General features: G+C 42.8%; 1 protein-coding gene and 3 long non-coding RNA genes across 6 annotated transcripts in view; 1 reads left to right on the plus strand and 3 right to left on the minus strand.

Annotated features, from left to right (window-relative positions):
• Positions 1-27,870, minus strand: part of LOC139586567 (bromodomain-containing protein 2-like) — a 50,994-nt gene that overhangs the window by 9,723 nt on the left and 13,401 nt on the right. The window contains 7 exon segments of the mRNA XM_071420085.1: positions 2,975-3,165; positions 8,018-8,269; positions 11,839-11,967; positions 14,518-14,907; positions 19,308-19,670; positions 22,994-23,041; positions 23,043-23,120. Of these exon segments, the coding sequence (XP_071276186.1) occupies positions 2,975-3,165; positions 8,018-8,269; positions 11,839-11,967; positions 14,518-14,907; positions 19,308-19,670; positions 22,994-23,041; positions 23,043-23,120 (1,451 nt within the window).
• Positions 1,601-2,968, minus strand: LOC139586568 (uncharacterized). The gene is made up of 3 exons (XR_011677848.1): positions 2,104-2,968; positions 1,896-1,916; positions 1,601-1,702 (listed from the first exon to the last, which is right to left on the minus strand). It is a non-coding gene; the product is annotated as an uncharacterized lncRNA (long non-coding RNA).
• On the minus strand, positions 9,462-11,832 carry LOC139586569 (uncharacterized). The gene is made up of 3 exons (XR_011677849.1): positions 11,137-11,832; positions 9,805-11,050; positions 9,462-9,531 (listed from the first exon to the last, which is right to left on the minus strand). It is a non-coding gene; the product is annotated as an uncharacterized lncRNA (long non-coding RNA).
• Positions 12,010-13,910, plus strand: LOC139586570 (uncharacterized). 3 transcript variants are annotated; one of them, XR_011677852.1, is made up of 4 exons: positions 12,010-12,076; positions 12,448-12,495; positions 12,708-12,828; positions 12,945-13,070. It is a non-coding gene; the product is annotated as an uncharacterized lncRNA (long non-coding RNA). The 3 variants fall into 3 exon arrangements; XR_011677851.1 differs by lacking the exons at positions 12,010-12,076; positions 12,448-12,495; positions 12,945-13,070 and adding exons at positions 12,106-12,236; positions 13,842-13,910 and having other exon boundaries at positions 12,729-12,897; XR_011677850.1 differs by lacking the exons at positions 12,010-12,076; positions 12,448-12,495 and adding an exon at positions 12,106-12,236 and having other exon boundaries at positions 12,729-12,828.

Raw genomic sequence — 27,870 nt, forward strand, 5'->3', positions numbered from 1 at the left:
ATTTTTTTTTTCTGGATTTTTGGGATTTTTTTTTTTTCTGGATTTTTGGGATTTTTTTTCCCCCCCCTCATTTTTTGGGATTTTTTTTTCTGGATTTTTGGGCGGTTTCCTGGATTTTTGGGTTTTTTTCCCTGGATTTTTGGGATTTTTTTCCCTCATGTTTTGGGGGTTTTTTCCCCTCATTTTTTTGGGATTTTTTTTCTGGATTTTTGGGTTCTTTTTCCTGGATTTTTGGGATTTCTTTCCCTCATTTTTTGGGGATTTTTTTCCCTCATTTTTTTGGGGTTTTTTTCCCTCATTTTTTGGGGGTTTTTTCCCTCATTTTTTTTGGATTTTTTTCTGGATTTTTGGGGTTTTTTTCCTGGATTTTGGGATTCTTTTCCCTCATTTTTTGGGGATTTTTTTCCCTCATTTTTTTGGGGTTTTTTTCCCTCTTTTTTTGGATTTTTTTCTGGATCTTTGGGGTCGGTTTGCCGGATATTTGGGGTTCTTTTTCCTGGATTTTTGGGGTTTTTTTCCTGGATTTTTGGGATTTTTTTCCCTCATTTTTTGGGGTTTTTTTCCCTCATTTTTTTGGGATTTTTTTTCTGGACCTTTGGGGGCGGTTTGCCGGATTTTTGGGGTTCTTTTTCCTGGATTTTCGGGATTTTTTTCCCTCATTTTTTTGGGATTTTTTTCCCTCATTTCTTGGGGGTTTTTTCCCTCATTTTCTTGGGATTTTTTTCTGGATCTTTGGGGCGGTTTGCTGGATTTTTGGGGTTCTTTTTCCTGGATTTTTGGGGGTTTTTTCCTGGATTTTTGGGGTTTTTTTCCCTCATTTTTTTGGGATTTTTTTTCCTGGATTTTTGGGGGCGGTTTGCCGGATTTTTGGGGTTCTTTTTCCTGGATTTTTGGGATTTTCCCCCGGCTTTTTTCTGGATTTTGGGGGTTTTTCTCCTGATTTTTTTTTTTTTTCCTGAAAAAACCCCCAAAAAATCACAAAAAAACCCTGAAAATTCCCGAATAAATCCCAAAAAATCCCAAAAATATTAAAAATATCAAAATTCAGCTGATCTGGATCCGGTTCCAGCCCCGTTTTTGTGGGGCCTCCTGAGCTGGGCCTGCCGTGCCCGGGCCTCCTCAGCCCAAACCCCAAAAATCCCCAAAAAATCCCCAAAAAAACCCTGAAAATTCCCAAATAAATCCCAATAAACCCAAAAATATCAAAAATATCAAAATTCAGCCCATCTGGATCCAGTTCCAGCCCCGTTTTTGTGAGGCCTCCTGAGCTGGGCCTGCTGTGCCCGGGACTCCTCAGCCCAAACCCCAAAATCCTCATCCCTCATCCCATACCTCAAAAACTCCCAAAAAATCCCTGAAAAATTGCAAAAACCCCTGAAAAATCCCCAAATCAATCCCAAAAAATCCCCAAAATTTCAAAAATATCAAAATTCAGCCCACCTGGATCCGGTTCCAGCCCCATTTCTGTGGGCCCTCCTGAGCTGGGCCTGCTGTGCCTGGGCCTCCTCAGCCCAAACCCCAAAAATCCCCAAAAAATCCCCCAAAAATTGCAAAAAACTCCTGAAAATTCCAAAATAAATCCCAAAAAATCCCAAAAATATCAAAAATATCAAACTGCAGCTGACCTGGATCTGGTTCCAGCCCCGTTTGTGTGGCCCCTCCTCAGCTGGGCCTGCTGTGCCCGGGCCTCCTCATCCCAAACCTCAAAAACTCCCAAAAAATCCCTGAAAAATCCCCAAAAAATCACAAAAAAAACCCTGAAAATTCCCAAATAAATCCCAATAAACCAAAATATCAAAAATATCAAACTCCAGCTGACCTGGATCCAATTCCAGCCCCGTTTTTCCGGGCCCTCCTGAGCTGGGCCTGCTGTGCCTGGGCCTCCTCAGCCCAACCCCAAAATCCTCATCCCATACCTCAAAAACTCCCAAAAAATCCCCCAAAAAATTGCAAAAAAACCCCTGAAAATTCCCAAATAAATCCCAAAAAATCCCAAAAATATTAAAAATATCAAAATTCAGCTGATCTGGATCCGGTTCCAGCCCCGTTTTTGTGGGGCCTCCTGAGCTGGGCCTGCCGTGCCCGGGCCTCCTCAGCCCAAACCTCAAAAACTCCCAAAAAATCCCTGAAAAATCCCCAAAAAATCACAAAAAAACCCTGAAAATTCCCAAATAAATCCCAATAAACCCAAAAATATCAAAAATATCAAACTCCAGCTGACCTGGATCCAATTCCAGCCCCGTTTTTGTGGGCCCTCCTGAGCTGGGCCTGCTGTGCCTGGGGCCTCCTCATCCCAAACCCCAAAAACCCCCAAAAAATCCCTGAAAAATCCCCAAAAAAATCACAAAAAACCCCTGAAAATTCCCAAATAAATCCCAATAAACCCAAAAATATCAAAAATATCAAACTCCAGCTGACCTGGATCCAATTCCAGCCCCGTTTTTCCGGGCCCTCCTGAGCTGGGCCTGCTGTGCCTGGGCCTCCTCAGCCCAAACCCCAAAATCCTCATCCCATCCCTCAAAAACTCCCAAAAAATCCCCCAAATTTGCAAAAAACTCCTGAAAATTCCCAAATAAATCCCAATAGACCCAAAAATATCAAAAATATCAAAATTCAGCCCATCTGGATCCGGTTCCAGCCCCATTTTTGTGGGGCCTCCTGAGCTGGGCCTGCCGTGCCCGGGCCTCCTCAGCCCAAACCCCAAAAACCCCCAAAAAACCCCGGAAAAATCCCTGAAAAATCCTTCAAAAATTGCAGAACAATTCCAGAATAATCCCTCAAAAAAAAATCCCAGAAAAACCTGAAAACAATCTGAGAAAAATTGCAGAAAAAATCCCACAAAAATTCTGAAAAATCCCAAAAAAAATCTCAAAAAATCACGAAAAAAATCCCCAAAAATCCCCAAAAAATCCCCAAAAAATCCCAAAAAATCCCCAAATTTCCCAAAATCACTACAACTTTTTTGGGATCTCACCTGGATCCGGTTGCAGCCCCGTTTTTCCGGGCCCTCCTGAGCTGGGCCTGCCGTGCCCGGGCCTCCTCGTCCGGCCCCGCTCTCCCTTTGTGCTTTTCGGATTTTTTCTTCTTCCTCTTCTCCCTCTTCCTCTTGGGTTTGGCCACGGGGCCCTGGGACAGCGCCGCCAGCTGCTCGTGCACCGCCCGAAGCTGCAAAAAATTATTGCCCAATTTTTCCTATTTTTTTCCTATTTTTTTCCTATTTTTTCCCCATTTTTTTCCCATTTTTTTCCTTTTTTTTTCCGGTTTTTTTCTGAATTTTTTCCGATTTTTTTTCTGATTTTTTCCAGTATTTTTTGTGATTTTTCCCTATTTTTTTCCTGGTTTTCCTCCCATTTTTTTTCCTATTTTTTCCTATTTTTTTCCAATTTTTTCCAGTATTTTTTGTGATTTTTCCCTATTTTTTTCCTATTTTTTTCTGATTTTTTCCGGTATTTTTTGTGATTTTTCCCTATTTTTTTTCCTGGTTTTCCTCTCATTTTTCCCCAATTTTTCCCTATTTTTTTCTGAATTTTCCCCATTTTTTTCCAATTTTCCCCTATATTTTCCTCTTTTTTCTGATTTTTTTCCTATTTTCTCCTATTTTTTTCTGATTTTTCCCCCAATTCCTTCCTATTTTTCCCCTAAATTTTACCAATTTTACCAACTATTTTTCTGATTTTTTTCCCATCATTCCGTGAATTTTTCTCCAATTTTTTCCTATTTTTCCCCCAATTTTTTCCTATTTTTCCCCAAAATTTTCCTTTTTTTTTTCTCTTTTTTTCTGATATTTTTGGTGATTTATCCCAATTTTTTTCCTGGTTTTCCTCCCATTTTCCTCAATTTTCCCCTATTTTTTCTAAATTTTTCCTGTTTTTTCCTATTTTTTTTCTGATTTTTTCCCTCTTTTTCCCCTCAATTCCTTCCTATTTTTCCCCTAAATTTTACCAATTTTTCCAACTATTTTTCTCAATTTTTTCCATCTTTCCGTGAATTTTTCTCTGATTTTTTCAATTTTTTTTTTTTTTTTTTTTGTGATTTTTCCCTATTTTTTTTCCTGGTTTTCCTCCCATTTTCCCCCAATTTTTCCCTGTTTTTTTCTGATTTTTTTTCCCTCTTTTTTCCCCCAATTCCCTCTTGTTTTTTCCATCTTTCCGTGAATTTTTCCCTGATTTTTTCCTATTTTCCCCCGATTTTTGCCCATGATTCTCTGATTTTTTCCAGAATTTTTTGTGATTTTTTCCCTAATTTTTTCCTGGTTTTCCTCCCATTTTCCCCCAATTTTTCCCCCAAATTTCCCCCATCTTCTCCCCTATTCCCCCCCAACTTTTCCCTCATTTTCCCCATTTTCCCCCTGAATTTCCCCCATCTTTTCCTGATTTTTCCCCCATTTTTCCCCATCTTCTCCCCTATTTCCCCCCAATTTTTTCCTCATTTTTTCCCCATTTCCCCCCATCTTTTCCCCTATTTACTTCCAATTTTTCCTGATTTTTTCCCTTATTTCCCCCCATCTTTTCCTCATTTTTCCCCATTTTCTCCCAAATTTTTCTTGATTTTTTCCCCCATTTTTCTCCCCATTTCCCCCCATCTTCTCCCCTATTTCCCCCCAATTTTTCCCCCTATTTGCCCCATCTTTTCCTGATTTTTTCCCCATTTCCCCCAAATTTTTCCCGATTTTCCCCCAATCTTTTCCCCTATTCCCCCCAAATTTCCCCCATCTTCTCCCCCAATTTCCCCCAATTTTCCCTCATTTTCCCCCATTTTTTCCCTAAATTCCCCCCAATTTTTCCCCATTTCCCCCCAATTTTTTCCTGACCTTTTCCCCCATCTTTCCCCCTATTTCCCCCAAATTTTCCCTGATTTTCCCCCTATTTCCCCCATCTTTTCCTGAGTTTTTCCCCATTTTCTCCCAAATTTTTCCTGATTTTTTCCCCATTTCCCCCCATCTTCTCCCCTATTTCCCCCCCAATTTTTTTCTGGTTTTTATCCCCATTTTCCCCCAAATTTCCCCCATCTTCTCCCCTATTTCCCCCAAATTTTTCCCTGATTTTCCCCCAATCTTCACCCCCATTTTTCCCCCAATTTTTTCCTCATTTTCCCCATTTCCCCCCATCTTTCCCCGATTTCTTCCCCCAAATTTCCCCATCTTCTCCCCTATTTCCCCCCAATTTTTTCCTCATTTTTCCCCTAAATTTCCCCCACCTTCTCCCCTATTCCCCCCAACTTTTCCCTCATTTTCCCCCATTTTTTCCCTAAATTCCCCCCAATTTTTTCCTTTTTTCCCCATTTCCCCCTCTTCTCCCCTACTTCCCCCCAAATTTTCCCTTTTTCCCCATTTTCCCCCCATGTTTTTCCTCTATTTCCCCCAAATTTTTCCCCCATTCTTCTCCCCATTTCCCCCATCTTCTCCCCCATTTCCCCCAAATTTTTCCCGATTTTCCCCCAATCTTCTCCCCCATTTTCCCCCCAAATTTTCCTCATTTTTACCCAAATTTTTCCCGATTTTTCTCCCCATTCCCCCCATCTTCTCCCCGATTTTCCCCCAATCTTTTCCCCTATTTCCCCCCAATTTTTTCCCTCATTTTTCCCCCAAATTTCCCCCATCTTCTCCCCCATTTCCCCCAACTTTTCCCTCATTTTCCCCCAGTTCCCCCCATTTTTCCCCCAAATTTTTCCTGATTTTTACTCCCCATTTTCCCCCAAATTTCCCTGCAATTTTTTCCCCAATTCCCCCCATTTTTCCCCCAAATTTTCCCTGATTTTTTTCCCCATTTCCCCCATCTTTTCCTGATTTTTCTCCCCTTTTCCCACCCATCTTTCCCCCCATCTTCTCCCCTATTTACCCCCAATTTTTCCCCATTCCCCCATCTTCTCCCCTATTCCCCCCAATTTTTCCCTCATTTTTCCCCCTATTTCCCCCATATTTTCTTGATTTTTTCCCCTATTTCCCCCAAATTTTCCCCCCATTTCCCCCAATCTTCTCCCCCATTTTTCCCCCAAATTTTCCTCATTTTCCCCCAAATTTTTCCTCATTTTTCCCCAAATTTTTCCTGATTTTTTCCCCATTTCCCCCCAATTTTTTCCTGATTTTTTTCCCCATTCCCCCCCATCTTTCCCTGATTTTTTCCCCCAAATTTCCCCCAATCTTCTCCCCTATTTCCCCATAATTTTTTCCTCATTTTTCCCCATTTTCCCCCAATTTTCCCCCATCTTCTCCCCTATTTCCCCCCAATTTTTTTCTGTTTTTTTTTTCCCCATTTCCCCCCAAATTTCCTCCATCTTTTCCCCATTTTCCCCAAATTTTTCCCCCATTCTTCTCCCCTATTTCCCCCAAATTTTTCCTGATTTTCCCCCAATCTTTTCCCCTATTCCCCCCAATTTTTCCCTCATTTTTCCCCCACATTCCCCCCAACTTTCCCCCCAGTTCCCCCCTTTTTCCCCCAAATTTTTCCTGATTTTTACTCCCCATTTTCCCCCAAATTTCCTCCGTCTTTTCCCCTTTTCCCCCAAATTTTTCCCGATTTTTCTCCCCATTTCTCCCATCTTTTCCCCATTTTCCCCCCATCTTTTCCTGATTTTTCCCCCTATTTCCCCCATCTTTTCCTGATTTTTTCCCCATCTTTTCCCCAAATTTTTCCTGATTTTTTCCCCATTCTTCTCCCCATTTCCCCCCATCTTCTCCCCTATTTCCCCCAAATTTTTCCTGATTTTCCCCCAATCTTTTCCCCTATTTCCCCCATCTTTCCCCAATTTTCCCCCAAATTTCCCCCAATCTTCTCCCCTATTTCCCCCATCTTTTCCCTCATTTTCCCCATTTTTCCCCGAAATTTCCCCCATATTTTCTTGATTTTTCCCCAATTTCCCCCAAATTTTCCCCCCATTTCCCCCCATCTTCTCCCCTATTTCCCCCCAAATTTTTCCCGATCTTCTCCCCCATTTCCCCCAACTTTTCCCTCATTTTTCCCCGAAATTTCCCCCATCTTTTCTTGATTTTTTCCCCAATTTCCCCCACATTTTTCCCGATTTTCCCCCAATCTTCTCCCCTATTTCCCCCCAAATTTTCCTCATTTTTCCCCAAATTTTTCCCGATCTTCTCCCCCATTTCCCCCCAACTTTTCCCTCGTTTTCCCCCGAAATTTCCCCCATCTATTCTTGATTTTTTCCCCAATTTCCCCCAAATTTTTCCCCCATCTTTCCCCCATCTTCTCCGCTATTTCCCCCAAATTTTTCCCGATTTTCCCCCAATCTTCTCCCCCATTTTTCCCCCAATTTCCCCATTTCCCCCCAAATTTCCCCCATCTTTTCCCCATCTCCCCCCATCTTCTCCCCTATTCCCCCCAATTTTTTCCCCAATTTTCCCCCAAATTCCCCCCATCTTCTCCCCTATTTCCCCCCAACTTTTCCCTCATTTCCCCCCATTTTTCCCCTAAATTTTCCCCAATTTTTCCCCATCTTCTCCTCTATTTTCCCCCAATTTTTTCCTCATTTTTCCCCATTTTCCCCCAAATTTTCCCCCATCTTTTCACCATTTTTTCCCCATTTCCCCCATCTTCTCCCCTATTTCCTTCAATTTTTTCCCAATTTTCCCCCATTTTTCCCCTATTTCCCCCAAAATTTTCCCCCATTATTCTCCCCATTTCCCCCCTATTTCCCCCAAATTTTTCCCGATTTTCCCCCATCTTCTCCCCTATTTTCCCCCCAATTTTTTTCTGGTTTTTATCCCCATTTTCCCCCAAATTTCCCCCATTCTTCTCCCCATTTCCCCCCATCTTCTCCCCTATTTCCCCCAAATTTTTCCTGATTTGCCCCCAATCTTCTCCCCCATTTTTCCCCTGAATTTTTCCTGATTTTCCCCAAAATTTTCCCCCATCTTTTCCCCTATTCCCCCCAATTTTTTCCCCAATTTCCCCCACATTTTTCCCGATTTCCCCCCAATCTTCTCCCCCATTTCCCCCCAACTTTCCCCTCATTTTCCCCATTTTTTTTCCCAAATCCCCTCATTTTCCCCCCATTTTCCCCCCACCTGCTCCTGCAGCTCTGCCAGCCTGTTCGCCCTCTCCTCCTCGGAATCCGAGCTCTCCTCGCTCTCCGAGGACGTTTCCGTGGAGCTTTCTTCATCCTCCTCGTCCTCCTCCTCCTCCTCCTCCTCCTCGTCCTCCTCGCTGGACGATTCCTCGGACGAGGATTTGGGCGCCGGCAGCGGCGCCGAGGCCGAGGCCGCCCCCGATTCCTGCGGCTCGTCCGGCATCTTGGCGTAGCTGAACTCAAACACGTCCTGGGGAGGGAGAATTCCCAAAAAAAATTAAAAAAAAATCCTAAATTTTCATCCTAAAAGGCTCAGAAATTGTGGGGAAATCGCCCTAAAAAGGCTCAGAAATTGTGGGGAAAAAATCCCGAAATTCCCGGCCCAAAATCCCAAATTTTGAGGGTAAAATCTTAAATTTCGAGGAAAAAATCTCAAATTTCTGAGGGTTAAATCTTAAATTTTGAGGGTAAAATCTGGGAATTCCTATGACAAAGGTGCCACAATACCCTGAATAAGATCCCCTGAATTTCCAGAATAAAATTTCAAATTTCGAGGGTAAAATCTCAAATTTTGAGGAGAGTCCGGCATCTTGGCGTAGCTGAACTCAAACACGTCCTGGAGGAGAAAATTCCCCAAAAAAATTTAAAAAAAATCCTAAATTTTCATCCTAAATTTGTGTCCTAAAAGGCTCAGAAATTGTGGGGAAATCGCCCTAAAAAGGCTCAGAAATTGTGGGGAAAAAATCCCGAAATTCCCGGCCCAAAATCCCAAATTTTGAGGGTAAAATCTTAAATTTCGAGGAAAAAATCTCAAATTTCTGAGGGTTAAATCTCAAATTTTGAGGGTAAAATTTTAAATTTTCGAGGGTAAAATTTTAAATTTTGAGGATAAAACCTGGGAATTCCTATCCCAGAGGTGCCACAATACCCTGAACAAATCCCCTGAATTTCCAGAATAAAATCCCAAATTTCGAGGGTAAAATTTTAAATTTTGAGGATAAAATTTCAAATTCTGAGGGTAAAATTTTAAATTTTGAGGATAAAACCTGGGAATTCCTATCCCAAAGGTGCCACAATACCCTGAATAAAATCCCCCAAATTTTGAGGGTAAAATCTCAAATTTTGAGGATAGTCCGGCATCTTGGCGTAGCTGAACTCAAACACGTCCTGCAGGGGAAAATTCCCCCAAAAAATTTTAAAAAAATCCTAAATTTTCACCCTAAAATGCTCAGAAATTGTGGGAAAAAAATCCCGAAATTCCCGGCCCAAAAGTGCCAGGAATTCCCAGGAAAAAATCCCGAATTTTGAGGATAAAATCTTAAATTTTGAGGGGAAAATTTTAAATTTTGAGGGGAAAATGTCAAATTTTGAGGATAAAACCTGGGAATTCCTATGACAAAGGTGCCACAATACCCTGAATAAAATCCCCCAAATTTTCAGAGTAAAATCTCAAATTTTGAGGATAAAATCTCAAATTTCTGAGGGTAAAATCTCAAATTTTGAGGGTAAAATCTCAAATTTTGAGGATAGTCCGGCATCTTGGCGTAGCTGAACTCAAACACGTCCTGAGGGAGGGAGAGAATTCCCAAAAAAAATTCCAAATTTTCATCCTAAATTTGTGTCCTAAAAGGCTCAGAAATTGTGGGAAAAAAATTCTGAAAGATCCTGGCCCAAAAGCACCAGGAATTCCCAGAATAAAATCCCGAATTTTGAGGATAAAATCTTAAATTTTGAGGGTAAAATTTCATATTTTGAGGGTAAAATCTTAAATTTCAAGGATAAAACCTGGGAATTCCTATGACAAAGGTGCCACAGTACCCTGAATAAAATCCCCCAAATTTTGAGGGTAAAATACCATTTTTCAAGGATAAAATCTCAAGTTTCTGAGGGTAAAATTTTAAATTTTGAGGATAAAATCTGGGAATTCCTATCCCAAAGGTGCAACAATACCCTGAATAAAATCCTCCGAATTTCCAGAATAAAATCCCCTGAATTTCCAGGAAAAAAAATCCCCCAAACCCCCAGAACAAAATCCCAAATTTCGTGAACAAAATCCCCAATTCCCAGAATAAAATCCCAAATTCCCATCCCAAAAAACCCTCAAAATTCCACCCAAAAATCGCTGAAATTCCACCCAAAATTCCCCAAATTTCCGCCAAAAACCCCCAATTTTTTTAAATTTTATTTTATTTTGGATTTTTTTGGGAATTCCGTGAATTAGGGTTTGTTTGGGAATTTTCTGTGCACCTCCCAAAAAAACTCTCAAAATTCCACCCAAAATTCCTCAAATTCTGCCTAAAAATCCCCAGAACAAAATCCCAAATTTTGTGAATATAATCCCCAAAATCCCCAGAACAAAATCCCAAATTCCCATCCCAAAAATCCCCAAAATTTCCAGAATAAAATCCCGAATTCCCACCCCAAAAAACCCTCAAAATTCCACCTAAAACCCCCCTCAAAATTCCATGCAAAAATCCCCCAAATCCCCAAAACAAAATTCCAAATTTTGTGAACGAAACCCCAAAGTCCCATCCCAAAAAAACCTCAAAATTCCCATCCCAAAACCCCCTCAAAATTCCACCCAAAATTCCCTGAAATTCAACCCAAAAAATGCTAAAATTCCACCCAAAATTCCTCAAATTCTGCCCAAAAACTCCTCAAAATTCCACCCAAAAAATCCCCAAAATTCCACCGAAAATTCCCCAAATTTTCACCAAAAATCCCCAAATTTCCGCCCAAAACCCCTAATTTTTTTTTAAATTTTATTTTATTTTGGTTTTTTTTTGGGGGGGGGGGAATTCCGTGATTTTCCGCGCACCTCCCAAAAAACCCCTCAAAATTCCACCCAAAAACCCCTCAAATTTCCACCAAAATTCCCCAAATTCCACCCAAAATTCCTCAAAATTCTGCCCAAAAATCCCCAAATTTTGTGAATGAAATCCCAAATTCCCACCCCAAAAAAACCTCAAAATTCCACCCAAAAATCCCTGAAATTCCACCCAAAAATCCCTGAAATTCCACCCAAAAACCCCTCAAAATTCCATGCAAAAATACTTCAAATTTCCACCGAAAATTCCCCAAATTCCACCAAAAATCCCCAAATTTCCACCCAAAAACCCGAATTTTTTTTTTAATTTTTTTTTAAATTTTTTTTTTTGGGGAATTCCGTGATTTCCCGCGCACCTCCCAAAAAAAACCCTCAAAATTCCACCCAAAATTCCCCAAATTCCGCCCTAAAATCCCCAAATTTTGTAAATGAAATCCTCAATTCCCACCCCAAAAAAACCTCAAAATTGCACCCAAAATTCCTCAAATTCTGCCCAAAAAGTCCCAGAACAAAATCCCAAATTTTGTGAATGAAATCCTCAATTCCCATCTCCAAAAACCCTCAAAATTCCACCCAAAAATCCCCGAAATTCCGAGAACAAAATCCCAAATTTTGTGAACAAAATCCCAAATTCCCATCCCAAAAAAACCCTCAAAATTCCACCCAAAAATCGCTGAAATTGCACCCAAAATTCCTCAAATTCTACCCAAAAATCCCCAGAACAAAGTCCCAAATTCCCATCCCAAAAAACCCTCAAAATTCCACCCCAAAATCCCCGAAATTCCCAGAGCAAAATCCCCAATTTTGTGAACAAAATCCCCAATTCCCAGCATAAAATCCCAAATTCCCATCCCAAAAACCCCTCAAATTTCCACCAAAAATCCCCAAATTTTCACCAAAAATCCCAAATTTCCACCTAAAACCCCCAAATTTTTTTTTTTAATTTTTTTTCCAATTTTTTTTTTTTGGAATTCCATTATTTCCCTTCCCACCTGGAGCTTCCTGGCCATGGCCACCACGTCGTGGTCGGGCGGGTTGTACTTGTAGCAGTTGGAGAACATCAACCGCACGTCGGCGGCGAACTCCTGCGCGTCGCGGTAATCCCGGTTCTCCATCTTCCGCTGCGCCCGGGGAGGCGACACACACGGGGTTGGGGACGGTCCTCGGGGGCCAGCGGGGTCATGGGAGGGGTCAGCGGGGTCGTGGGAGGGTCAACGGGGTCATGGAAGGGTCAATGAGGTCATGGAAGGGTCAATGAGGTCATAGAAGGGTCAATGAGGTCATGGAAGGGTCAATGAGGTCAATGAATGGTCATGGAAGGGTCAATGAGGTCATGGAAGGGTCATGGGAGGGTCAACGGGGTCGTGGGAGGTCAATGGGGTCGTGGGAGGTCAATGGAGTCGTGGAGGGGTCAATGAGATAATGAGAAATCCATGGGGTCATGGAAGGGTCATGGAAGGGTCATGGGACGGTCAATGGGGTCATGAGGGGTCAATGGGGTCATGGGAGGGTCAATGAGATCATGGAATGGTCATGGAAGGGTCATGGGATGGTCAATGGGGTCATTAGAAGTCAATGGGGTCATGGGAGGGGCATGGGAGGTCAATGGGGTCATGAGAAGTCAATGGGGTCATGGAAGGGTCAATGGGGTCTTGGAAGGGTCAATGGGATCAACAGGGTCATGGAATGGTCATGGAAGGGTCATGGGATGGTCAATGAGATCATGAGAAGTCAGTGGGGTCATGGGAGGGTCATGGGAGGGTCATGGGATGCTCAATGAGGTCATGGAAGGGTCAATGGGGTCATGGAAGGGTCATGCAAGGGTCAATGGGGTCAACAGGGTCATGGAAGGGTCAATGAGGTCATGGAAGGGTCATGGAAGGGTCAATGGAGTCTTGGAAGGGTCATGGGAGGGTCAATGGGGTCATTAGAAGTCAATGGGGTCAAGGAAGGGTCAATGAGGTCATGGAAGGGTCAATGGGGTCAACAGGGTCATGGAATGGTCATGGAAGAGTCAATGAGGTCATGAGAAGTCAACGGGGTCATGGACGGTCAATGAGGTCATGGATGGCCAATGGGGTCATGAAGGGTCAATGAGGTCATGGAAGAGTCAACGAATCTCTTGAAACCACAACTTTTGACCCAAAACTCCAAAAACTCCAAAAAATTTCTAAAGAATCCCAAAAAAATCCCAAAAAATTCCCAAAAATCTCCCAGAACCTCACCTTGATGGTGCTGAGGTCCATGGGGTGCTTGATGATCTCGTGGTTATGGGGACATGGAAGGGTCATGGAATGGTCAATGGGGCCATGGAAGGGTCAATGAGGTCATGGAAGGGTCAATGGGTCATGGAATGGTCATGAAGGGTCAATGAGGTCATGGAAGGGTCAATGAGGTCAAGGAATGGTCAACGCGGTCATGGAAGAGTCAACGAATCTCTTGAAACCACAACTTTTGACCCAAAACTCCAAAAACTCCAAAAAACTCCAAAAAACTTCAAAAAACTCCAAAAAAAATCCTAAAAAAATCCCAAAAACTCCTAAAAAATCAAAAAAAATCCCAAAAAAATCCCAAAAAATTTCTAGAAAATTCCAAAACCTCCTCACCTTGATGGTGCTGAGGTCCATGGGGTGCTTGATGATCTCGTGGTTATGGGGTCATGGATGGGTCAATGGGTCATGAAGGGTCCATGGGGTCATGGAATGGTCAATGAGGTCATGGAAGGGTCAATGGATCATGGAATGGTCATGGAACGGTCAACGTGGTCATGGAACGGTCAACGTGGTCATGGAAGAGTCAACGAATCTCTTGAAACCACAACTTTTGACCCAAAACTCCAAAAACTCCAAAAAACTCCTAAAAAAATCCCAAAAAATCCCCAAAAATCCCCAAAAAATCCCAAAAAAATCCCAAAAAACCCCTAAAATCTCCTCACCTTGATGGTGCTGAGGTCCATGGGGTGCTTGATGATCTCGTGGTTATGGGGTCATGGAAGGGTCAATGGGGTCATGGAAGGGTCAATGGGGTCATGGAATGGTCAATGAGGTCAAGGAATGGCCAATGGATCAAGTAATGGTCAACGAGGTCATGGAAAAGTCAACGAATCTCTTGAAACCACAACTTTTGACACAAAACTCCAAAAACCTCCAAAAAAAATCCCAAAAAATCCCCAAAAAATCCCAAAAACCCCCCAAAACCACCTCACCTTGATGGTGCTGAGGTCCATGGGGTGCTTGATGATCTCGTGGTTATGGGGTCATGGATGGGTCAATGGGGCCATGGAATGGTCATGGAAGGGTCAATGGGTCATGGAATGATCATGGAAGGGTCCATGGGGTCATGAAGGGCCAATGAGGTCAAGGAATGGTCAATGAGGTCATGGAAGGGTCAATGAGGTCATGGAAGAGTCAATGAAGTCAAGGAATGGTCAACGAGGTCATGGAAAAGTCAACGAATCTCTTGAAACCACAACTTTTGACCCAAAACTCCAACAAAACTCCAAAAAACTCCAAAAAACTCCAAAAAACTCCTAAAAAACTCCTAAAAACTCCTAAAAAAATCCCAAAAACTCCTAAAAAAACCCCAAAAAAACCCCAAAAAAACCCCAAAAAATCCCCAAAAAATCCCCAAAAAAATCCCCAAAAATTCCCAAAAACCTCCCAGAAGCTCACCTTGATGGTGCTGAGGTCCATGGGGTGCTTGATGATCTCGTGGTAGTCGTGCAGCCCCAGCGCCGAGGCGTCGACGGGTTTGTAGAAGGGCCAGGCGTAGGCCGCGTGCTTCTTGGACAGCAGCTCCTTGAGGATCCCGTTGCAATATTTCAGCTGCTCCGAGAGTTTCCCCTTCTTGGACGTTTGGTGCTGCTGCGAGTCCGGCAGGTCCTTGCGGGGCGGTTTGATGGGGCGGCCGCTCTCGCGCCGCGCCGGGATTTTGGCGGCTTTGGGGTTTTCGGCGGCCGAAGGGGAAGATTCGGCGGCGCCGGTGGTGCCGGTGGTGCTGGTGGCGATGATGGCCGTGGTGGTTGGGGTGGTGGTGTCGGCTTTCCGCTTCACGCCTTTTTTCTGGGGGGAATAAAAGGATTTTTGGGGTTTTTTAATGGGGTGAAAATGGAATTGTAGGATTGGGAAAAATTTGGTTTTAGGAGGTAAAATGTCCCAATGTCGACGCCCCCAAACTTGGCGAATCCAAAATTCCCAAATGCCAATATTGCCAAAATCCCCAAATCCCCCACATCGCCCCAAATTCCCACCCCAAAATTCCCAAATCACCCCCAAATTCCCCCCCCAAATCCCCCCAAAAAATCCCCAAATTTCCCCCCAAAAAATCCCCTAAATTCCCCCAAAAAAATCCCCCAAATCCCCAAAAAATCCCCCCAAAAGATCCCCCAAATCCCCTAAATTCCCCCCAAAAAATCCCCCCAAAAAATCCCCCCAAAAAATCCCCTAAACCCCCAAAATCTCCCCCCAAAAAAATCCCCTAAATTGCCCCCCAAAAAAACCCCAAAATCTGCCCCCAAAAATCCCCACAATCCCCCCAAAAAATCCCCTAAATCCCCAAATTTCCCCCCCAAAAAATCCCCCCCCCAAAATCCCGCCCAAACCCCAAAATTCCCCTCAAAAAATCCCCAAAATTCCCCCTAAACCCCCCCCAAAATCCCCTAAATCCCCCAAAATCCCCCCCAAAAAATTCCCAAAATCCCCCTCTAAAAATCCCCTAAATTCCCCCTAAAAATCCGCAAAATCGCCTAAATTCCCCCAAAAAATCCCCACATTCCCCCCCTAAAAAATCCCCTAAATTCCCCCCAAAAAAATCCCCAAAATTTCCCCCAAAAACCCCCAAAATCCCCCCTAAAAAAATGCCCTAAATTCCCCCCAAAAACCCCCAAAATCCCCCCAAACCCCAAAAAATCCCCAAAATCCCCAAAATTCCCTCTAAAAACCCCAAAATCCCCCCCCCAAAATTCCCCCCTTAACCCCAAAATTTCCCCTCAAAAAATCCCCAAAACCCCCCCCCAAAAATCCCCTAAATCCCCCCAAAAAATTCCCAAAATCCCCCCCTAAAAAAATCCCCTAAATCCCCAAAATCCCCCCCCCAAACCCCTGAAAATCCCCCCAAAAATCCCCAAATCCCCCCCAAACCCCAAAATTCCCAAATCCCCCTAAATCCCCAAAACCCCCAAATTCCCCCCCCAAAATCCCCAAACCCCCCTAAAAAACCCCCTAAATCCCCAAACCCCCAAAATTCCCCCAAAACCCCCAAAATCCCCCAAAACCCCCAAATTCCCCCCCAAACCCCAAAATCCCCCCAAAAAATCCCCAAAATCCCCCCAAAAACCCCCCCAAAAAATCCCCTAAATCCCCCCCAAACCCCCCAAAATTCCCCCTAAAAAATCCCCTAAATTCCCCCAAAAATACCCCAAAATTCCCCCCCCAAAAAATCCCCTAAACCCCCAAATTCCCCCCAAAAAATCCCCAAAATCCCCAAAATCTCCCCCCAAAATTCCCCCCAAACCCCAAAATTCCCCCAAAAATCCCCTAAATCCCCTCCAAAAATCCCCAAATCCCCCCAAAAAATCCCCAAAACCCCAAAATCCCCCTCAAAAAATCCCCAAAATCTCCCCCCCAAAAATCCCCTAAATCCCCGCCAAAAAATCCCTAAAATCCCCCCAAAAATCCCCTAAATCCCCAAAATTCCCTCTAAAAACCCCAAAATCCCCCTCAAAAATCCCCAAAATTCCCCCTCAACCCCCCCCAAAAATCCCGTAAATCCCCAAAACCCCCCCCTAAAAACCCCCCAAACCCCCCAACACCCCCCCCAAAAACCCCCAAAACCCCCAAAATTCCCCCTAAAAATCCCCAAATCCCCCAAAATCCCCCCAAAACCACCCAAAAAAATCCCCAAAATCCCCCCCAAAAAATCCCCAAATTCCCCCCAAAATCCCCAAAATTCCCCTAAACCCCAACCCTCCCCCCCAAAAAACCCCAAAATCCCCCCCAAAAAAATCCCCAAAATCCCCTAAACCCCCCCAAAAAAACCCCCAAAATCCCCCCAAAAAAACCCCAAAATCCCCTAACCCCCCCAAAAAAAACCCCAAAATCCCCCCCAAATCCCCCCCAAAATCCCCCCCAAACCCCCCAAAAAATCCCCTAAATCCCCCCCCAACCCCCCCAAATCCCCCTAAAATCCCCTAAATCCCCCAAAATCCCCCAAATCCCCCCCAAAAAAATCCCCTAAACCCCCAAAATTCCCCCCAAAAAAATCCCCAAAATCTCCCCCCCAAAAATCCCCTAAATCCCCGCCAAAAATCCCCAAAAACCCCCCAAAAATCCCCTAAATCCCCCCCACAATCCCCAAAATTCCCTCTAAAAACCCCAAAATCCCCCCCCAAAATTCCCCCCCTTAACCCCAAAATTCCCCTCAAAAAAATCCCCAAAATTCCCCCTAAACCCCCCCAAAAATCCCCTAAATCCCCTAAATCCCCCCAAAAAATCCCCAAAATCCCCAAAATCCCCCCAAAAAATCCCCAAAATCCCCCCAAAAAATCCCCAAAATCCCCTAAATCCCCCCCAAAAATCCCCAAATTCCCCCCAAAAAATCCCCAAATCCCCAAAATCTCCCCTCAAAAAATCCCCAAATCTCCCCCCAAAAATCCCCTAAATCCCCGCCAAAAAATCCCTAAAATCCCCCCAAAAATCCCCTAAATCCCCAAAATTCCCTCTAAAAACCCCAAAATCCCCCTCAAAAAATCCCCAAAATTCCCCTCAACCCCCCCCCAAAAATCCCTAAATCCCCAAAATCCCCCCCTAAAAATCCCCTAAACCCCCAAAATCCCCCCAAAAAATCCCCAAAATCCCCAAAATTTCCCCCTAAAAATCCCCTAAATTCCCCCAAAATTCCCCCCAAAACCACCCAAAAAAATCCCCAAATCCCCCCAAAAAATCCCCTAAATTCCCCCCAAAATCCCCAAAATTCCCTCTAAATCCCCAAACCTCCCCCCCCAAAAAATCCCCAAAATCCCCCCAAAAAAATCCCCAAAATCCCCTAAACCCCCCCAAAAAAACCCCCAAAATCCCCCCAAAAAAATCCCCAAAATCCCCTAAACCCCCCCAAAAACAACCCCAAAATCCCCCCAAATTCCCCCCCAAAATCCCCCCCAAACCCCCAAAAATCCCCTAAATCCCCAAAATCCCCCCCCTAAAAAATCCCCTAAACCCCCCAAATCCCCCCAAAAAATCCCCAAAATCCCCAAAATTTCCCCCTAAAAATCCCCTAAACCCCCAAAACCCCCCCAAAAATCCCCAAAATCCCCCCAAAAAATCCCCAAAATCCCCCAAACCCCCCCAAAAAAAACCCCAAAATCCCCCCAAATTCCCCCCCAAAATCCCCCCCCAAACCCCCAAAAATCCCCTAAACCCCCAAAATCCCCCCCTAAAAAATCCCCTAAATCCCCAAAATCCCCCCAAAAAATCCCCAAAATCCCCAAAATTTCCCCCCAAAAATCCCCTAAATCCCCAAAACCCCCCCAAAAAAATCCCCTAAATCCCCCCCAAACCCCCCAAAATTCCCCCTAAAAATCCCCTAAATTCCCCCAAAATCCCCCAAATTCCCCCCAAAAAATCCCCTAAACCCCCAAAATTCCCCCCAAAAAAATCCCCAAAATCTCCCCCCAAAAATCCCCTAAATCCCCGCCAAAAAATCCCCAAAATCCCCCCAAAAAATCCCCTAAATTCCCCCCAAAATCCCCAAAAAAATCCCCTAAATCTCCCTCCAAAATCCCCCCCAAAAAATCCCGAAAATCCCCCCCAAAACATCCCCTAAATCCCCCCAAAAATCCCCAAAATTCCCCCCAAAAATCCCCAAAATCCCCCCAAAAAAATCCCCAAAATCCCCTAAACCCCCCCAAAAAAAACCCCAAAATCCCCCCAAATTCCCCCCCAAAATCCCCCCCAAACCCCCCAAAAAATCCCCTAAATCCCCCCCAAACCCCCCCAAAATTCCCCCTAAAAATCCCCTAAATTCCCCCAAAATCCCCCAAATCCCCCCCAAAAAAATCCCCTAAACCCCCAAAATTCCCCCCAAAAAAATCCCCAAAATCTCCCCCCAAAAATCCCCTAAATCCCCGCCAAAAAATCCCCAAAATCCCCCCAAAAATCCCCTAAATCCCCCCCAAAATCCCCAAAATTCCCTCTAAAAACCCCAAAATCCCCCCCCCAAAATTCCCCCCTTAACCCCAAAATTCCCCTCAAAAAAATCCCCAAAATTCCCCCTAAACCCCCCCAAAAATCCCCTAAATCCCCCCCTAAATCCCCCCCAAACCCCCAAAAAAATCCCCTAAATCCCCCCCCAAACCCCCCAAAATTCCCCCTAAAAATCCCCTAAATTCCCCCAAAAATACCCCAAAATTCCCCCCAAAATCCCCCAAACCCCAAAAAAATCCCCTAAATCCCCTAAACCCCCTCACCTTGGCCACGGGCTGGGTGGGCGCGGGAGCCGCCAGGACGCCGGGGTTACTGGGGTTACTGGGGTTACTGGGATTACTGGGATTATTGGGATTACTGGGATTACTGGGATTACTGGGATTATTGGGATTATTGGGATTACTGGGATTGTTTGGGATCCCCGGGTGCTGCAGGGATTTCAGCAGCGGCGCCGCGATCACCGACGGGTGCGGGATGGCCACGATGGTGGTGGGGATTGGGGCGCCCGAGGCCCCGAACGCCGAGGAGGTTTGGGAGCACAGGGAGGAGACGGCCGGGACTTGTTGGGCTGCGCTGCTCAGGCCGGCCAGGAGAGCTGCGGAGAGAAACCAGAGGGATTTAGGAGCCTTGGAAATTATCAAAATAGTTGGGTTATAGGGAAAAAAACACCTGGAAACCAAAGGGATTTAGGATCACTAAAATTATCCATTAAAAAATTGGATGATAGGGAAAAAAACACGTGGAAGAAACCCTGGGGAAAAGGGATTTAGGAACACAAAAAAACCTGGAAAAGAAGATTAGGAAACTTAAAAGTCCTGGGCAAAGGGATTTAGGCACATAAAACACACCTGGGGAAGGGGATTTAGGGATATTAAGAACCTGGGAAAAGGGATTTGGGGACATAAAACACCTGGGAAAAGGGATTTAGGATCTCCTGAAAGGACACAAAGAACCCGAGGAAAAAGGATTTAGGAACATAAAACACCTGGGGAAAAGGGATTTAGGAACATAAAGAACCTTGGAAAATAGATATAGGGACATAAAGAACCTGGGAAAAGGGATTTAGGAACATAAGGAACCTGGGAAAAGGGATTTGGGGACATAAAACACCTGGGAAAAAGGGATTTAGGAACATAAAACACACCTGGGAAAAGGGATTTAGGGACACACAAAAAACCTGGGACAGAAGATTAGGAAACATAAAAGTCCTGGGAAAAGGGATTTAGGAACATAAAACACCTGGGAAAAGGGATTTAGGCACATAAAGAACCTGGGCAAAGGGATTTGGGGACACAGAACTGGTGGTGGGGATTGGGGCGCCCGAGGCCCCGAACGCCGAGGAGGTTTGGGAGCACAGGGAGGAGACGGCCGGGACTTGTTGGGCTGCGCTGCTCAGGCCGGCCAGGAGAGCTGCGGAGAGAAACCAAAGGGATTTAGGAACATTTGAAATTATAAAAAAATACTGGATTATAGGGGAAAAACCACCTGGAAACCAAAGGGATTTAGGAGCATTAAAATTATCAAAATAATTGGGTTATAGGGAAAAAAACACCTGGAAACCAAAGGGATTTAGGAGCATTGGATATTACACAAAAAACCTGGATTATAGGGGAAGAGCCTTGGATATTATACAAAATAATTGGGTTATAGGGGAAACCAAAGGGATTTAGGAGCATTAAAATTATCAAAATAATTGGGTTATAGGGGAAAAAAACACCTGGAAACCAAAGGGATTTAGCAGCATTAAAATTATCAAGAAAATTGGGTTATAGGGGAAAAACACCTGAAAACCAAAGGGATTTAGGATCATTTGAAATGAGCCCTAAAAAATTGGATTATAGGGGAAAAAACACCTGGAAACCAAAGGGATTTAGGAGCCTTGGAAATTATACAAAAAACTGGAAAAAACCCGAAAACCAAAGGGATTTAGGATCATTAAAATTATCAAAAACTACTGGATTCTAGGGGAAAAGACACCTGAAAACCAAAGGGATTTAGGATCACTTGAAATTATCAAAAAATATTGGGTTATAAGGGAAAAAACTCCCTGGAAACCAAAGGGATTTAGGAACCTTGATAAATTATCTAAAATATCAGATTCTAGGGGAAAAAAAACACCTGAAAACCAAAGGGATTTAGGAACCTTGGGAAATTATCTAAAATATTGGATTCTAGGGGGAAAAAAAACACCTGAAAACCAAAGGGATTTAGGAGCCTTGGAAATTATACAAGAAATTGGGTTATAGGGGAAAAAACACCTGGAAACCAAAGGGATTTAGGAACCTTGGATATTATACAAGAAATTGGGTTATAGGGGAAAAAACCACCTGGAAACCAAAGGGATTTAGGAGCCTTGGAAAATGATACCCCAAAAATAATTGGATTATAGGGGGAAAAAACATACACACTGAAAACCAAAGGGATTTAGGAGCCTTTAAAATTATCAAATAATTGGGTTATAGGGGAAAAAACACCTGAAAACCAAAGGGATTTAGGAACCTTTGAAATTATAAAGAAAATTGGGTTATAGGGGAAAAAACACCTGAAAACCAAAGGGATTTAGGAGCCTTGGATATTATACAAGAAATTGGGTTATAGGGAAAAAAACCTGAAAAACAAAGGGATTTAGGAGCCTTTGAAATTATCCCAAAAAAATGGATTATAGGGAAAAAAACACCTGAAAACCAAAGGGATTTAGGAGCATTAAAATTATCCCCAAAATATTGGATTCTAGGGGGAAAAAAACACCTGAAAACCAAGGGATTTAGGAGCCTTGGAAAATTATCTAAGACCTGGATTATAGGGAAAAAAACCACCTGAAAACCAAAGGGATTTAGGAAAGCCTTAGAAATTATACAAAAAACTGGATTATGGGGGGGAAAAACCCGAAAACCAAAGGGATTTAGGATCATTAAAATTATTCAAAAAACTGGATTCTAGGGAACAAAACACCTGAAAACCAAAGGGATTTAGGAGCATTGGAAATAATACAAGAAATTGGGTTATAGGGAAAAAAACACCTGAAAACCAAAGGGATTTAGGATCATTAAATTTATCCCAAAATATAATTGGATGATAGGGAGAAAAAAACACCCGGGAGAAACCCTGGGGAAAAGGGATTTAGGCACATAAAGAACCTGGGAAAAAGGATTTAGGAACATAAAACACACCTGGGAAAAGAGATTTAGGAACATAAAACACACCTGGGAAAAGAGATTTAGGCACATAAAACACACCTGGAAAAGAGATTTAGGCACATAAAACACTGGGGAAAAGGGGATTTAGGAACATAAAGAACCTGGGAAAAGGGATTTAGGAACATAACCTGGGAAAAGGGATTTAGGCACATAAAGAACCTGGGAAAAGGGATTTAGGAACATAAAACACCTGGGGAAAAGGGATTTAGGATCTCCCAAAAGGACACAAAACACCTGGCAAAATGGATTTAGGAACATAAAACACCCCGGAAAAGGGATTTAGGCACCCGTTTTTCCCCAAATCCGGGGCTTTTTACCCCAAAATTCCATTTGTTTTTCCCCAAAATTCCCATTTTTCACCCCAAAATTCCCATTTTCTCCCCCACAATTTCAGATCATTTTTTTCTAAAATTCAGGGGTTTTTCCCCTAAAATTCAGGATTTTTACTCCAAATTCTGGATTTTTTTCCCCACAAACTCCCATTTTTTGAATATAAATTTTGGTTTTTTCCCAAAATCCCGGTTTTTCACCCCAAAATTCTGATTCCCTCCTCCACAAACTCAGATGGGTTTCCCCAAAATTCAGGGTTTTTTACCCCTAAAATTCAGGATTTTTACTCCAAATTTTGGCATTTTTACCCCAAAATTTGGGGTTTTTTCTCCAAATTTTGGAGTTTTTTGATACAAATTTTCAGTTTTTTGCCCAAAATCTTGGTTTTTCACCCCAAAATTCCCCACCTGCAGCCCGGCCGCCCCTTTCTTGTGGCTGTTCTTGGCCAGGGGCAGCAGCAGCTCCGTCTCCCTCCGGGGGCATCTGCGCCACTTTCTGCAGGAAAAGCTTCTCCAGCGTCTGAGCCATCAGAACGATGTCGTCTGTGGGCTGGGAAATGGGGGAAAAAACAGGGAAATTGGGAAAAATGGGAATTAATAATGGGGGAAATGGGGTTAAAAATGGGAAAAAATGGGGAAAAACGGGGAAAAATGGGGTTAAAATGGGGGAAAATGGGAATGAAAATGGGGAAAAATGGGGGAAAATGGGAATTAATAATGGGGAAAATGGGGGGAAATTGGGAAAAATGGGGGGGAAAATGGGGAAAATGGGAATTAATAATGGGGAAAATGGGAATTAATAATGGGGAAAATGGGGGAAATAACGGGGAATTGGGAAAAATGGGGTGAAAAATGGGGAAAATGGGGAAAAAGAGAGTGAGAAATGGGGAAAAATGGGGAAAAACGGGGAAAAACAGGGTTAAAATGGGATTAAAATGGGGAAAAATGGGGTTAAAATGGGATTAAAATGGGGAAAAATGGGGTTAAAGTGGGGGAAAAATGGGAAAAATGGGAATTAATAATGGGGGAAAATGGGGGAAAATGGGGGAAAATGGGAAAAATGGGAATTAATAATGGGGGAAAAATGGGGGAAATGGGAAAAATGGGGTTAAAAATGGGGATTAATAATGGGGAAAATGGGGGAAAATAATGGGGAATTGGGAAAAATGAGGTGAAAATAGGGAAAAATGGGAAAATGGGGTTAAAAATGGGAATTAATAATGGGGAAAAAGGGGAAAAATGGGGTTAAAATAGGGGAAAATGGGGGAAAATAGCGGGGAATTGGGAAAAATGGGGAAAAAGAGAGTGAGAAATGGGGAAAAATGGGAATTAATAATTGGGGAAAAAACCGGGAAATTGGGAAAAATGGGGGGAAAAATGGGAAAAATGGGGAAAAAGACAGTGAGAAATGGGGAAAAACGGGGTTAAAATGGGATTAAAATGGGAAAAATGGGGTTAAAGTGGGGGAAAAATGGGGAAAAAATGGGAATTAATAATGGGGGAAAATGGGGAAAAATGGAATTAATAATGGGGGAAATTGGGAAAAATGGGGTGAAAAATGGGAAAAATGGGGATTAATAATGGGGAAAATGGGGAAAAAGAGAGTGAGAAATGGGGAAAAATGGGGAAAAACGGGGTTAAAATGGGAAAAAATGAGGTTAAAGTGGGGGAAAAATGGGGAAAAATGGGGTTAAAATAGGGAAAATGGGAATTAATAATGGGAAAAATGGGGGAAAACAGCGGGGAAATGGGAAAAATGGGGGAAAAATGGGGGGAATTGGGAAAAATAGGGTTAAAAATGGGAAAAATGGGGAAAAACGGGAAAAACCGGGGTTAAAATGGGAATTAATAATGGGGGAAAAATGGGGTTAAAATGGGGAAAATTGGGATTAATAATGGGGAAAATTGGGAAAAGTGAGGGGAAAAATGGGGTTAAAAATGGGAAAAATGGGGAAAAACGGGGGGAATGGGAATTAATAATGGGGAAAATGGGGTTAAAAATGGGGAAAATGGGGATTAATAATGGGGGAAATGGGGTTAAAATGGGAAAAATGGGGAAAAATAGCGGGGAAATGGGAAAAATGGGAATTAATAATGGGGAAAATGGGGAAAATGGGAATTAATAATGGGGAAAATGGGGGAAAATACCAGGAAATTGGGAAAAATGGGGTTAAAAATGGGGGGAAATAACGGGGAATTGGGAAAAATGGGAATTAATAATTGGGAAAATAGAGGGAAATTGGGAAAAATGGGGTGAAAATAGGGGGAAAATGGGAATTAATAATGGGGAAAATGGGAATTAATAATGGGGAAAATGGGGGGAAATAACGGGAAATTGGGAAAAATGGGAATTAATAATGGGGAAAATAGAGGGAAAACGGGGAATTGGGAAAAATGAGAGAGAAATGGGGGAAAACGGGGAAATGGGAAAAATGGGGTTAAAAATGGGAAAAATGGGGGAAATAACGGGAAAATGGGGTGAAAAATGGGGAAAAACAGGGAAAATGGGAATTAATAATGGGGAAATTGGGAAAAATGGGGGGAAAAATGGGAAAAATGGGGTTAAAAATGGGGAAAATGGGGAAAAAGACAGTGAGAAATGGGGAAAAATGGGGAAAAACGGGGTTAAAATGGGAAAAATGAGGTTAAAGTGAGGGAAAAATGGGGTTAAAATAGGGAAAATGGGAATTAATAATGGGAAAAATGGGGGAAAACAGTGGGGAAATGGGAAAAATGGGGGAAAAATGGGGGGAATTGGGAAAAATAGGGTTAAAAATGGGAAAAATGGGGAAAAACGGGGAAAACCGGGGTTAAATGGGAATTAATAATGGGGGAAAAATGGGGTTAAAATGGGGGAAAATTGGGGATTAATAATGGGGAAAATTGGGAAAAGTGAGGGGAAAAATGGGGTTAAAAATGGGAAAAATGGGGAAAAACGGGGGAATGGGAATTAATAATGGGGAAAAATGGGGAAAACGGGGGAAAATGGGATTAAAATGGGAATTAATAATGGGAATTAATAATGGGAATTAATAATGGGGAAAAATGGGGAAAAAATTGGATTAAAAGGGGGAAAAACACAGGAAAAGGATTAAATGAGAGAGAAATGGGGAAAAAACAGGGGAAATTGGGAAAAATGGGGAAATGGGAATTAATAATGGGGAAAAATGGGGGGAATTGGGAAAAATGGGGAAAATGGGGAAAATAGCGGGGAAAATAGCGGGGAATTGGGAAAAATGGGAATTAATAATGGGGAAAAATGGGGAAAATGGGGAAAATGGGGGAAAACGGGGGGAAATGGAAAAATGGGAAAAAAGAGAGTGAGAAATGGGGAAAAAAACAGGGGAAATTGGGAAAAATGGGGAAAATGGGGTTAAAATGGGAATTAATAATGGGGGAAAATGTGGGAAATGGGGAAAAATGGGGGAAAAATGGGAGTGAGAAATGGGTGAAAAACCGGGAAAATGGGAATTAAAATGGGGAAAAATGGGGAAAAATTGGGATTAAAATGGGGGAAAAATGGGGTTAAAATAGGGGAAAATGGGGGAAAATGGGGACAAATGGTGAAAATTGTGAATGAAAATGGGGGAAAAACGGGGGGAATTGGGGAAAATGGGGAAAATGGTGAAAATGGGAAAAATAGGAATTAATAATGGGGAAAAATGGGGGAAAAACGGGGAGAAATGGGAAAAATGGGAATTAATAATGGGATTAAAATGGGAATTAATAATGGGAAAATGGGGGGAATTGCAAAAAATGGGGGAAAATGGGGGAAAAACGGGAAATTGGGAAAAATGAGGGGAAAATGGGGAAAATGGGAATTAATAATGGGGAAAAATGGGGGAAAATCCGGGAATTGGGAAAAATGGGGAAAATGGGGAAAAATGGGAAAGGAAATGGGGGAAAATGACATGGCATTTTTGGGGCATTTTTGGGGCATTTTTGGGGCATTTTTGGGTGTATTTTGGGGCATTTTGGTGCCATTTTCACGGGATTTTGGGCCTATTTTGGGGGCATTTTGGTGCCATTTTCATGGCATTTTTGGGGCATTTCTGGGCCATTTTGGTGCCATTTTCATGGCATTTTTGGGGCATTTTTGTGCCATTTTCATGGGATTTTTGTGCCATTTTTGGGCCATTTTGGTGCCATTTTCATCGGATTTTTGGGGCCATTTTTGGCTCGATTTTTGGGGGGATTTTTGGGTATTTTTATGCCATTTTTGGGTGTAATTTTGGGGCATTTTTCGGCCATTTTCATGGCATATTTGGGCCATTTTTGGCTCTATTTTTGTGCGATTTTTGGGCCATTTTTGGGTGGTTTTGTGCCATTTTTGGGTCTGGTTTTGGGTCTATTTTTGGGCCATTTTTGGGTCTATTTTTGGCTGTATTTTGGGCCATTTTGGTGCCATTTTAATGGGATTTTTTTGGCCATTTTCGTACCATTTTTGGGTCGATTTTTGGGCCATTTTTGGGTCTATTTTTGTGCGTTTTTGGGTCTATGCTTGTGCCATTTTTGGTTCTATTTTTGGGTGTATTTTGGGGCATTTTTTTGCAATTTTCATGGCACTTTTGGGTCTATTTTTGGGGCATTTTGGTGCCATTTTCATGGGATTTTTGGGTCTATTTTTGGGCGATTTCTGGGTCTATTTTTGGGGCATTTTTGTGCCATTTTCATGGCATTTTTGGGCCATATTTGGTACCATTTTCATGGGATTTTGGGTCATTTTTGGCTCGATTTTTGTGCGATTTCTTTTGTCGATTTTTGGGTGGTTTTGTGCCATTTTTGGGTGTATTTTTGGGGCATTTTGGTGCCATTTTCATGGCCATTTTTGGGGCATTTTGGTGCCATTTTTGGGTCTATTTTTGGGGCATTTTGGGTCCATTTTCATGGGATTTTTGGGGCATTTTTGGGTCTATTTTTGGGTGTATTTTGGGGCATTTTGATGCCATTTTCGTGCCATTTTCATGGCATATTTGGGCCATTTTTGGCTCTATTTTTGTGCGATTTTTGGGCCATTTTTGGGTCTGGTTTTGGGTCTATTTTTGGGCCATTTTTGGGTCTATTTTTGGCTGTATTTTGGGGCATTTTGGTGCCATTGTCATGGGATTTTTGGGCCATTTTTGGGCCATTTTGGTGCCATTTTCATGGCATTTTTGGGGCCTTTTTGTGCCATTTTCATGGCACTTTTGGGCCATTTTTGGCTCGATTTTGGTGCCATTTTCATGGGATTTTTGGGGCATTTTTGGGCCATTTTTGGCTCGATTTTTGTGCCATTTTTTTTGTCTATTTTTGGGTGGTTT

The sequence above is a fragment of the Agelaius tricolor genome, unplaced genomic scaffold, assembly GCF_023055355.1.
Source record: "Agelaius tricolor isolate 1412-34295 unplaced genomic scaffold, bAgeTri1.0.p SCAF_124, whole genome shotgun sequence".
NCBI classification, from domain to species: Eukaryota; Metazoa; Chordata; class Aves; order Passeriformes; family Icteridae; genus Agelaius; species Agelaius tricolor.